This window comes from Gracilinanus agilis, chromosome 6, assembly GCF_016433145.1.
Source record: "Gracilinanus agilis isolate LMUSP501 chromosome 6, AgileGrace, whole genome shotgun sequence".
Lineage (NCBI taxonomy): Eukaryota > Metazoa > Chordata > Mammalia > Didelphimorphia > Didelphidae > Gracilinanus > Gracilinanus agilis.
In genome coordinates, this window is record NC_058135.1 from 213035546 (window position 1) to 213048442 (window position 12897).

Here is a 12897-nt window from a genome sequence, read left to right on the forward strand (position 1 = left end):
GACTTTGTGATGTTGGTAATGCAAGTGTAATTATCTTCACTTTATTTCTTTAAAACTCTTATCTTCCATCTCAGAATCAATACTATGTGCTGGTTTCAAGGCAGAAGAGTGATAAGGGTTAGGCAATAGGAGTTAAGTGACTTGCCCAGGGTCACACAACTAGGAAGTATCTGAGGCCACATATGAACCCATCTATAGGCCTGGCTCTTAATCCACTGAGCTACCATGTTGCCCTCTTACCTCCACTTTACAGGGAGAGAATCTGGGGCCCAAGGAAATTATATTAGATGAGTACAGGGTCATAAAACTAAAAGGGCCAGAACCCAGAAATCAAGTCAAAGTCTTCAGAGTCCAAGTCTCCTTCCTCAATGCCATATTATTCTAAGGGCAAGGAATATATTTTTAACTTCTTTATGCTCTTCATAATTCCCTGCACGTTGTAGTGCATAATATATAGTTACTGACTCATAGACAATGGAAACAACCACATATGAATAACACTGTAAATGTAGACAGTACTTTACACTTTTGCTAAAATACTTTCACATCAAAAGTGTCCATTGAGACTCAAAACAATCTTGTAAGGTCCCACAGGATTATACCCATTTTGGAAAGGGAAACTGAGTTTCAGAATGGTGAAATGGCTCATGGTTAAGCTTGAGTCATATAACTATTTCATATTCAGACCCATTCATCCTGACTCCAAGTTCATGGAAGAAGAAGGATTTGGGTTACACTTTGAAGGACAGGATGGGGTCCAGAGAGGTCTTGCTCAAGCCAGAATAAATGTGGGGTGTGTTGTGGTAGAAATACTTTTGGGGAGCATAGTGTAGTCTAAATAGGAAGTAAAGTGCTTTGTACCTGAGACTCGGTGGGATTCTGTGACTCCAAAACAGCTTTGTGATTTTCTATTTTTGACCTCCGCTTTATTTGCGATCCGGTAGCTTCCCTGCTTATCACAGCACATACCTCCCGGTCAGTTCAGCTGAGCTAGCAGTGCTCAATCCCATTCCCTATTATTTCACCCACGTTCTATAAACTGACCTTACCCAGTGCTTATCAAGCTCAAAGAGCCTGACTCCAAGTCCAAGTAGCCTTGTTACATTAAATGGCTATTTTCTAACTCACAGGTCTGGAAAATGAGGTTTAATCAATATCCATCAGGCCCTGCTTTCCCTGCAGGCATAAAATGCTTTCTCTTTCTTTCAAGAGCCAAGAATTTTACCTTCCATCCCCATCAGCTGTGATCAGAGGTTGGCTCTGAGTTAGAGAAAAATGGGCCTGGCTTTGGAGAATAGGCAAGGATGTGCAATGGGAAGAACCATAGTCTAGATTCTAGAATCTGAGAACTCTTATCTAGGCCCACATCTTCTGTCATGAACTGGTTGTGTTTTTTGTGTAAACTATGACCTCTTTCTGAGCCTCAGTTTCCTCAGATGTAAAATGAAGGGATTGGATTAGCTGGTCTATCAATTTTAGGCATGCTTAATATCCCCCAAACACTCATAATACAGGAAACAAGTAATATATGGGATGGTAGGAGGGGAAGGAAAGGAGGTTGTGTGTCAGAATAGCCTTTGTAGAATGTTTCTTCTGAGTTGTGTCTATACCTGACAGTTCAGAGGAAAGACTGCTGGATTCAGAGTCAGAGGACCTGTATTCAAATCCTTTGGTCCTTATCGTCTGTGTGACCATGATCAAGTCACCTACCCCAAGGCTTAGCTTCCTCAGATGTAAAATGAAGGGGTTGGACTAGATGACCCCTAAATCTATAATCCAATGAACTCCTGTCATTGAACAAATCTGAATGAGTAGTCAGTCCCATGTTCACATATTTAACTACTCACTCAAATTTGTCCAATGACAGGAGTTCATTGGATTAATCAGCAAAAACTGAAAACACCCCTCCTTAACACTAAGCAGGGCAGGTCTGCAAGCCACTTGCTAAAGTGAGTGACAACTCAGAAACGACTGACCACCCCCTGGGCAGTGCTAAGCAAATTTAAAGACTGCAATTGGTCCCTGTAAAGTGGTAGAAATTTCCAGTTTGTACCCTACTGACATAGCCTCTGAAGCATCAGTGCCACCCTCCATGCTACTAGAAGGTATTAATGAAGCATATCTATATAATCTAAAGCAAAATTATTTTACACAGACAAGCTCCTTTTGAGTAGGACAAGTTGATATACAGGTAGCACTTAACACCATCTCCTGTGCAGACACTGATTGAAAACAATTTAAATTTGCATAGATTCCCCTCATCTAAACTCTAGAGGGCTGATTACACTTGACTGTATTATGAAACTCTCTCTCTTCATTGTCCTTTCCTGTCCATTTCTTTAAAAATGAAGGGTAAAAACAACAACAACAACAACAACAAGCAAACAAATGGAAAAAAATCTCAAAATTTTCTACAGCTCTTAAAGTATCACCCACCGAGGCTCTCCCACCCTTATTCCCCAAGACCTGTGCAGCAGGGGAGCCTCTGGGGTGGAAGTGTAGATAGACTGATTCCAACAAGCAGCTCTTCAGGATGGATATGGTGCTTAGTAGGGATCAGCTATTGCTATAGAGGAATTGAACCTCACATGGAACACAATGAATGGCAAGATCAATGCCCAACTCTAACAATCTCATTCCCTGCTCAAAAACTTCCAGTGGTTCCTGATTACCTACTGAACAAAGTATCAAATCATCTTTTATCATTTAAAGCCCTTCATAATCTAATACCTCCATTCATTTCCCAATTTATTATATATTTGTTCCCTTTTCTACCCTTTAAGATCCAGTCACACTGGCCTTCCACACACCTTATCCATGATGTTCCTTATCCATGATATTCTATCTCCTAGCTCTTTCCCTTTACCCAGGCAATATTTCCCATAATATCATTATAGTTAGCATTTATGTAGTGTTTAAGGTTTCTAAAATCCTTTATTAACATTATCTCATTTGAGCCTCTCAATAACCTGGCAAGTCATTAGTCTTATTTTACAAATGAGAAAACTGAGACAAATAACATTTAAGTGACTTGCTCAGGGTCACAAAATTAAGATGTGTCTGAAACTCGATATGAATGCAGTCAGGTCTTATTGCCTCTAAGCCCAGTACTCTATCTACTGCAAAAGCTAGATGCCCTAACTGTATAAATATAATTCTATTACCTACCACAAAGGATTTCTGTGAAGAAAGGTGCAATATAAGCTATTATAAAAATATAATGTTATCATTCGTTATCATCTAACTAATGACGTGTATTATGATAATGTCAATTTATATAATTACTATAATAGCTTATATTTATGTTGAATTGGGGATATCATGGCATGGTAGAGAGGTGGATTCAATGGCAGCAAGATCTGAGTTCTAGTCCTGCCTCTGACAAAGACTACAGAGTGACTCTGTGAAATCCCCCTAATCCCTTTAGTGTCCCCAGGCAGCCTTTTAAGAAGGTGATGATCTGTATTGATGAAGGGATTTTCCTCACTTTGGAATTCCTTAAACCAATGAAATCACAAGTTCTAACAAACTCTGTTACTGATCATACAACTTTAAGATACTACTTATTCATTCAGGTAGAATTATGAATCCTCTCTCATAGAAGTTAGTTTATTTGTAGAGTTCTATAAATACTATCATCCTCATTTTTTTAGACTGGAGGCATGCTTTCATTTATAACAAGGAATTCCTGATGTGGAAACCCAATGTAGCTTGACAATTTCCTATCCAATATGGTAGATCTCTCCTCCCAGGTTTATAGGTGAGAGAACTAGAATCTCACAGCCTAAGTGAACTGCCTTTCCCCTCTAATCTCCAGGGACATTCCTTAATTAAAATGAAAGAAGGGGAGAGTAATGAATGTTGGAGGGGATGTGGCAAAATTGGGACATTAATGCATTGCTGGTGGAGTTGGGAACTGATCCAACCATTCTGGATGGCAATTTGGAACTATGCTCAAAGGGCTATAAAAGAATGCCTGCCCTTTGATCCAGCTGTACCATTGCTGGGTTTGTACCCCAAAGAGATCATAGATAAACAGACTTGTACGAAAATATTTATAGCTGCGCTTTTTGTGGTGGCAACAAACTGGAAAAGGAGGGTATGTCCTTCAATTGGGGAATGGCTGAACAAACTGTGGTATATGCGGGTGATGGAATACTATTGTGCTAAAAGGAATAATAAACTGGAGGAGTTCCAGGCGAACTGGAGAGACCTCCGGGAACAGATGCAGAGCGAAAGGAGCAGAGCCAGAAGAACATTGTACACAGAGACTGATATACTGTGGTAAAATTGAATGTAATGGACCTCTGTACCAGCAACAATGCAATGACCCAGGACAGCTCTGAGGGATTTATGGTAAAGATGCTACCCACATTCAGAGGAAGAACTGCAGGAGAGGAAACATATAAGAAAAGCAACTGCTTGAACGCATGGGTCGGGGTGGACATGATTGGGGGTGTGGACTCGAAACTACCACACCAATGCAACCACCAACAATTTGGAAATAGGTCTTGATCAAGGACACATGACAAAACCAGTGGAAATGTGCATCGGCCATGGGTGGGGGGAGTGCGGGGGGTGAAGGGGAAAGGAGGAGCATGAATCATGTAACCATGATAAAAATGATTATTAATAAATTTTTAAATTTAAAAAAAATGTGAGCTGGCACCTAAACTGAACTGAATTTCAGTAGTCTTTCCATGAGGTTACTCTGCTGCCCTTATAAATGTGAGTCATTGTTTCCCATGCTGCCATTACTGTTGAGTTGTTGTTTCAAGAGCCCACAGAGCTTTGCTGGGTTACCAATGAGCAGACATGCTAGTTGGTACTGAACTCTTGTTAACCAGGAACTCCGGTGGATGGAGAGAGATTTGGGCTCAATGATCTCAGCAGGCAATTTCAACTGCAATATTGTGTGGTTCCTCAGAATATTAGGCAACAATGGTTATGTGTTTCCATGGAGACAAAAATAACTGGTAAAGTCCTGGTCCTACCACTCTCCAGGTACAGACACCTAAGCTACAGCAATGCATTAACATCTAAACTGTGGGGACAACACAAGAACAAAGGTGTCCACGAAGCTTTCCTCTAGACTTTGGCACCCAAGGAAGATCTAATCATGGTGTGGCACTTGTGCTGCACCTGTGAAATTTTCCCAGACTAAGATCATAGCATCCCTCAGACCTCTAAGACCCTGGTAGCCATCCCTGCAGGCAAGAGGACAAAGACCACCCGAGCCATGGGGCAAGGAGCAGCCACTTACGCTTGGAGTGCTTGTCACAGAGGGCTGATGCTCTCATGTCGCACAATCTCAGGGACCCTTTACTGCTGCTGTAGACGAAGAGGTTACAGTGGTGGGGATGGAACTCTGAGGCCGTGATCACTTCAGTTAGGTCCTCCATGTTGGCTGGCTTGATGTCGACAATGTCTGGGGAGAAACTATGTTAAGGGACTGACATACCATCTGGAAGCCAAGGAAGAACTGGGGCTACTCTATAAGCCCGTGACCATCAGAAAGGAGGAAACAGTAAATAAATGTCCCCTGGCATCTGCATAACACCTTTAAAAAAGTTTGTTTCTTTTCAAAGGGTTTTCTCAAAGGTTATAGACTTATGTGGTATTGAAACGCTCTTTGATTCTAAGTTTAGAGGGGGAAAGGAACTTAACCCAAGCCATTAATTTTACAGACAAGGGAAATGAGGCTCTGGGAGACAAGATGATTAGTGCAGGGTCATAGATCCTGCCACCATATTTAGAGCGAGGAAAAGAATTTAGGTACCATCTGCTCTTACCACCTCGTTTTATGGCTGCGGTAGCTGAGGTCTTCTCACTGGAGGTTTTCGAAAACAGGTTAGATGACTATTTTTTGGAAGTGTTAAAAGAATGTTTTGGTTCATATTCCTTCTAAATCTAAGATAATGAAAACAAAGAAGTGAAGTGGCTTGCCTAAGGTCACACTGCTAGTAAGTAGCAAATCCAATTATGGAGTTAAAAGCTTGATTTATGTCTTCTAGTTCAGGGTTCTTGGTATTTCTCTGTGCCGCCTCCCACAATCTATTCAGGTCCAGTTCTCTCCATTGGAGAACTATGATATAGCGGAAAGATTCCTGGTCAGCTTGGCAGTTAGAAGCCCTAGGTCTGATGGCTTTGCTACTAACAAACTGTGTGACTTTGGGTAAGTCCTTTAACCTCTAGGAGCTTATTATATTTTCATTTGTAAAATGGCAATAACACTTTCTCTGCCCTACCAGGTCACTGTAAGGATGAAATGAGATGATTATAAATATACATATGGTATTGTAAAATTATTGTATAATAAAATATAATAAATATGGGGAATACAGAGAATTGTAGGGAGATTCAAATTAACTGATAGAGATCATTTTAAAAATAATTACAACATGTAGAAATATAAAAAATAAATGTACATATGTATACTCAGTGATTATAATGTACTTTTTAAATTGGCAAGCAATAGGTAAATACTATACTTTGCAATATATGCATTCACAAGAGAGACTGGTTCCATCCACCAATGGAAGATCTTTATTTACCATAAAGCTATGACTATGTTAAGCACAAATATCAGGCACTGTGGAATCTTATAGGTTTTGCTCCAATCTCCTAATCTTTTCACTTGTTCAACAAATATTGATCACCAACTATGTTAAAACCATTAGGTATCTCGGACTCAGTGACAGTTATAACATCAGTCTTGTTACTCGAAGCAGTTTAAAGTCTAATAAAGTGAGAGATGTGTAAGTAAAAAGCAATGATACCAACTGAAAAAGATAAAAGCAAAAGGGAGATTCAGGCAAAGCATCCCGAGAAACTAGAGAAGAGAGAAATATCATTTACCTAAAAGAAGTGAAAGGCTTTATAGAAGAAAGGTATCTGATCTGGGCTTGAAGGGACTTCAGCAGATGGAGGTTGTAAGGGGAAGGGTGTCCATTCCATGCATTGTAGGGAGTGGGGAAAGAGAAGCATGAGCAAAATCATGGAGAGGGAAGAAAGCAGACAATGCGAGGGGGAAGAGGGGACAGGCAGAGAGTCCAGGATATCCCAAAAGTTTGGGGTGTTTAAGCTTCACTAAAGCTTTTGGAACATTCTCTACTTAAGTTTGGATACACACACTCACACACACATACATCATGCATCATCTCAGTGGACTGATAGCACAGAAATTCCTTAAAATATATAGTATAACTAAAGATGAGCTGACTAAAGCTCAGAAAACTGAAATCTGTAGTTTCCTTTAACAAGGAAGACATCATGATCTGATGTCTTCACTTCTAGGTGCTAAGATTTTGGAAGAATATTGACAATTTGGAACATATTCTGAGATAGAAGATATAGCCAATATGCTGATGCCCCAAATTCAAATCGAAACAAATCCCTACCGGCCACATACTTGACTTAGAAAATCACTAATTAACATTATCTATTTTGTACTATATTTTTATTTATTTTTCTAAACACTTCCTAATTTTATTTTAATTTGATTTCACTTGGAAGTTTTGCAAGCTTTGCGTTTTAATACTATTCTATGCTAAGTTATGTCAGAGGAGGTCAGATGAAAACTTTGTTTATATAAGAAAAGACTTAAGCTGACACATGACAGATATTCTCAAATATCTAAAAGACTGGCGTGTACACAAGTGAAACCCAGCGGTATTGCTCATTGCCTATGGGAGGGGGGAAGGGAAAACATGATTCATGTAACCATAGAACAATAGTCTTAATTAATTAGCTAATTAATTAACTTAAATTCTTAAAAAATAACAGACTGTCATGTAGAAGAGAAATTAGACATGTTCTGTCTGACTTCAGCAGTCAGAACTAGAAAGAAGGGGTAAAAGTTATAGGGAGTTGGATTTCTGTTCAGTGGAAGGACAAGAACTGTCCAAAAGTGAAATGGATTAGGACAAGTGTTCAAGCTTTCTTAACATTTTAGCCAAAAATGGATATTAGTTCAAGCTACATCACTAAGTTAAGTAAACTGAATTAAGACTGCCAAAATATTTACTGTAATGTCCAGTCTTTCACCAACTGAAGATGACTCTTTGGAGAGATGGGAAATTAAGTAGCTGAAGTGTGCTTACAATTAGTGTATTACCCTGATAGCAGTGGATGATGCTTAACAATGTGCTCAGTGCTTTGCTAGGTACTTTGGGAGACACATACTATATAATACATTTTTCTCTGAGGCTTTATTTCCTCATCTATAAAATGAGGAACCTGGACCACGAGGTCCTCATTTCTAAGAGATAACTAATTCTGTGAGGTGGTTGTCCTTTAAAAAAATAATTCAGTGTTGGGATGTAATTTCCTAAGGATACCAGAGCAAGTCTTAATAGATTTCATTATCACCACCCTTGAAAGCTCACCTTTACTCAAGATTCAGCACTATGTCTATTCCCATATGTTCAATTAACACTCTGTATGATATAAACTTTATTCTCTTGACACCTGTAAAACCAATTTGGTGCTGTGGGATGAGCCCTGACTTTAGAGTACAAAGATCTGTGTTTGAATCCTGCTTCTGCTTTCTTGCTGCCTGTGTGACCCTGGGTAAGTCATTTCCTCCATACTCTTTCATCTATTAACACAGGGGAAGTGATAATGTTGAACTCTCTGGCCTTTAAGGTAAGTTTCTGCAGTAAGTATTATAATCCCTGTATAATATAGTGTATGTTTTTACACATCATCTTGGGATGATCACAGAAATCTTATTAGATATGTAGTACAACTAGAGATGAGCAGACAAGTCCTGAAAACTGAGAAGACCTCATAGCTACTAAGCAGCAGAGCCAAGACTTGAACCCAGGTCCTCTGATTCCAAATCTACTGCTCCCCCTAGGGCACCAAATTGGCTAAACAGGTTCAAGGGAATAAGAATGAATATGCTCGAAGTGAAAACTGTACCCCTAGATATTTAACTGAGGAGGTATAGTGGATAGAAGTTAGACTTTGAGGTCAGATAGAGCTGAGTTCCATTTCCGCCTCTGGTACATTCTAGCTATTTGACAGTAATCTCTAAATGCCTTGGGGAAATCTCTGAGTTACAGAGGGGAAAGAGGAAAAGAGTTGGGGTAGAAGAGGAGAAAAGGGATGGGAGGGGAAGAAGGAAGGAGGAAGCTAATGGGAAAGAGTGTTGATACACTCAACATGACCTCGAAATCAGAACAAAATCACGGTTTTAAGTTCTGCCTCTGACATGCTCTGATGGGATGACTATGGAGTGGTCCTGTTACACCTTTGTGTAACTCTCTAAGACTGCTGGCCAGATCCAAGAAGGGAGAGGGAAGGGAGGTAGGTAGGGAGGGGATTTGAATCATATAACTTCAGAAGAAATATAGAAATTTGTTATTACATGTAACTGGTAAAAAATAATTAAAAAGATTGCAATTTACAGCTAAGTTGCTGATTGACATCAGTGGTCTCTACACCTGTGGCTCTCTATGGCCTCTTGGATCAAATATAAAATGCATTATTTGGCATTTAAAACTTTTTATAGTCTTGCCTTTCCTATGTTTCTGGTTTTCTAACACCTTAATCACTTTCATGAGCCAACAACACTGAATTTGCTATTCTTTGAATACCATACTCCAGACTTAGTACTTAACTGCTGGTTGTGCCCCACATACAGAATGTTCTCCCTCCTCATCTCCATCTCCTGGCTTTCATGGTCACACATTCATGACTCATTTAGAATCCCAAGGAGCTATTTTCTGGTTCCTACATTCCTTCCCCTGTGCCTTTACCAATCCATTCTCTCTGAGGTTATCCATTTACACTGTTATATATCTTGTATGTTCACTTGCTGGCATGTTGTTTTCTGCTTTAACATGTGAGTACTTTAAGAGAAGAGACCATATTTTTGTTTTTTGAATACACAGATTAACAGAAATAAATACTCAATAATTTACCTAACTTCAAGAGCTGCAAAACCAAGGAGAAAATACTGCAAACAACCAAAAAAGAAACAATTTAAATACTGTGTAGCAACAGTCAGAATTGTACAACACTTTGCAGCCTCCACATTAAAAGAACAGAAGGCTTAGAATATGATATTCTGGAAGGCAAAAAGATCTAGGTTTACAAACCAGAATTGCCTACTGAGAAAAACCAATGGTATTCTTTAGGGGAAGGGAATGTTCATTTAATAAAACAAAAGATTTCTAAGCATTCCTGATAAAAAGCTCATACCTAAGCAGAAAATTCCATGTCCAAACATAAGACCCAAGAGAACCCTAAAAAGGTAAATGAGAAAAAGAAAATTTAACGGATTCGATAATGTCGAATTATATTCCTACATGAAAAGGTGATATTTGCAATTCTTAAAATTTTTATCAGTATTAAAGCAGTTACAAGGATTATACAAAGACAGAGGGTAGGGGAGTAAGCTGATCAGGATGATATGATATGCAAAAAAAACCCCAAAATCCAAAGGATGAAAAAGAAGACTGCAGTGAGACAAAAGTGAAGGGAGATGTAGAATGGGATAAATAATCTCATGTGAAAAACTATTACAGTGGAGGGGAGGATGAGGGTGGTGATCAGCAATGCTAAAATTTTACTGCCATCATGACTCCTTCAGAGAAGGAATAACAATCTTATCTATTAGGTATAGAATCCTGTTTTATCTTATAGAGAAGCAGGAAGGCAATAAGACAAGGAGTGCAATATTGGAGGGGAAGGAGAAGCAAGGGATGGGGATTGAAAGCAAAACACGTGAAGAGGGACAGAATGAAAGGAGAAAGAGCAAGATCAAAATGGGAAAATAGGATGGGTGGGAATATACAGATGGTAATCATAACAGTGAATGTGAATGGGATGAACTCAACCATAAAAACCAGAATCCTACAATATGTTATTTATAAGAAACATATTTGAGGCAGGGAGACATACAGAGTAAACAAGAGCAGAATCTATTGGGTTTCAAATGAGACAAAAAAAAGCAGAAGTAGCAATGATAATCTTAGACAAAGTGAAAGCAAAAACACAGCTAATTAAAAGAGATAAGGAAGGGAATTACATCTTGCTAAAAGGTGCTATATAGGGGCAGCTGGGTGGCTCAGTGGATTGAGAGCCAGGCCTAGAGACTGGAGGTCCTAGGTTCAAGTCAGGCCTCGGACACTTCCAGCTGTGTGACCTTGGGCAAGTCACTTGACCCCTATCGCCCACCCTTACCACTCCTGGGCTAAGGACGGTCCCTAGCCCGGATGAAAAAGGAGGAGGGTTGGGCGTGGGGCTAGCAACCCCACCCTGTAAAAACTACATCTGCTAAAGAAACTGCAACCTAAAGTAGGGGCAGCTGAGCTAGCTCAGTGGATTGAGAGCCAGGCCTAGAGACGAAAGGTCCTAGGTTCAAATCCGGGCTCAGACACTTCCCAGCTGGGTGACCCTGAGTGACCCATTGCCTACTGGTTGTGGCCCTATGCTCCTAGAATGGAGTCCCAGGATAAAAAAAAAAAAAAAAAAAAAAAAAGGTGCTATAGACAATGAAGTAATACTAATACTAAACATATATGCACCAAATGGCATAGCCTCCAAATTTTTAAAGGAGTAACTAAATGAACTTCAAGAGGAAATAGACAATAAAACTATACTAGTGGGGGACCTCAACTTCCCCTTTCATATGTAGATAAATAAAATAAAAAAATAAACAAGACATAAAGCAAGTGAATGAAATTTTAGAAAAGATCTCTGGAGAAAACTGAATAGGAATAGAAAGTAATATACCTTCTTTTCAGCAGTACATACCACGTACATGAAAACTAACCACATATTATGACATAAAATCCTCACAAGCAAATGCAGAAAGGCAGAAATGATAAATGCATCTTTTTGATATGACAACACAATAAGAATTATAATCTATATGCATCCAAGGAAAGACAATAAAAATAAATTGGAAACTAAACAATCTAATGCTAAGAGAGATGAGTCAAAGAACAAATTATAGAAACAATCAGTAATTTCATTAAGAAGAATGACAATGAGGAACCAGTATATCAATTTATGGGATACTGGCAAAGCAGTAAGGAGAAGAAAATTTACATCTCTAAATGCTAACATCAATAAAATAGAGAAAAAGCAGATCAATGGATTGGGCATGCATCTAGAGAACTAGAAAAAATAAATTAGAAATACTCAATTAAAGACTAATTGGAAATCCTAAAAATTAAAGGAGAAAATAAAATTGAAAGAGAACCACTTAACTAATAAATAAGATTAGGAATTGGCTTTATGAAAAAACAAAATAGAGCACTGGTTGATTTGATTAAAAAAGGAGAGAAGAAAATCAAATAATCAACGTCAAAAATGAAAGGATGAACTCACCACCAATGAAGAAGAAATTAAAAAAATAATTAGGAGCTTATTTTGTGCAATTATATGCCAATAAATGTGACAATCTAAGTAAATTGGATGAATATATCCAAAAATATAAATTGTCCAGATTAACGAGAGGAAATAGAATACTTATGTAATTCTATCTCAGAAAAAGAAATTGAATAAACCATGCACTCCCTAAGAAAAAATCCCCAGGGCTAGATAGATGTACAAGTGAATTCTATCAAACATTTAAAAAACAATTAATCCAAATACTATATAAACTACATGAGAAGAGAGAGACAGACAGACAGACAGACAGACAGACAGACAGAAAGACAGACAGANTAGACAGCCATAATATGTCTGAGGTAGAACTTGAATATGGCTCTTCTTAGATACAGGGTCAAATTTCTATCCACTTTAGTAAACCACCTTTTTTCATATACAATCTCCTTTTATTCTCTCACCCGCCTTATGATAGATCTTACTATTCCCATATTTCAGAAAAGGAAAATGTGCTTAGAGATGCTAAATGACTTCCCAAGGTAGGTGACAACA

At 38.6% G+C, this 12897-nt stretch overlaps 1 protein-coding gene across 2 annotated transcripts in view; it reads right to left on the reverse strand.

Moving 5' to 3' along the window:
- The window catches only part of PPP2R2C (protein phosphatase 2 regulatory subunit Bgamma), a 410134-nt gene that overhangs the window by 45449 nt on the left and 351788 nt on the right, over positions 1-12897 (reverse strand). For both annotated transcript variants that reach the window (XM_044680773.1, XM_044680774.1), the window contains one exon: positions 5264-5428. In XM_044680773.1, the coding sequence (XP_044536708.1) occupies positions 5264-5428 (165 nt within the window). The remainder of the gene's footprint in view (positions 1-5263; positions 5429-12897) is intronic.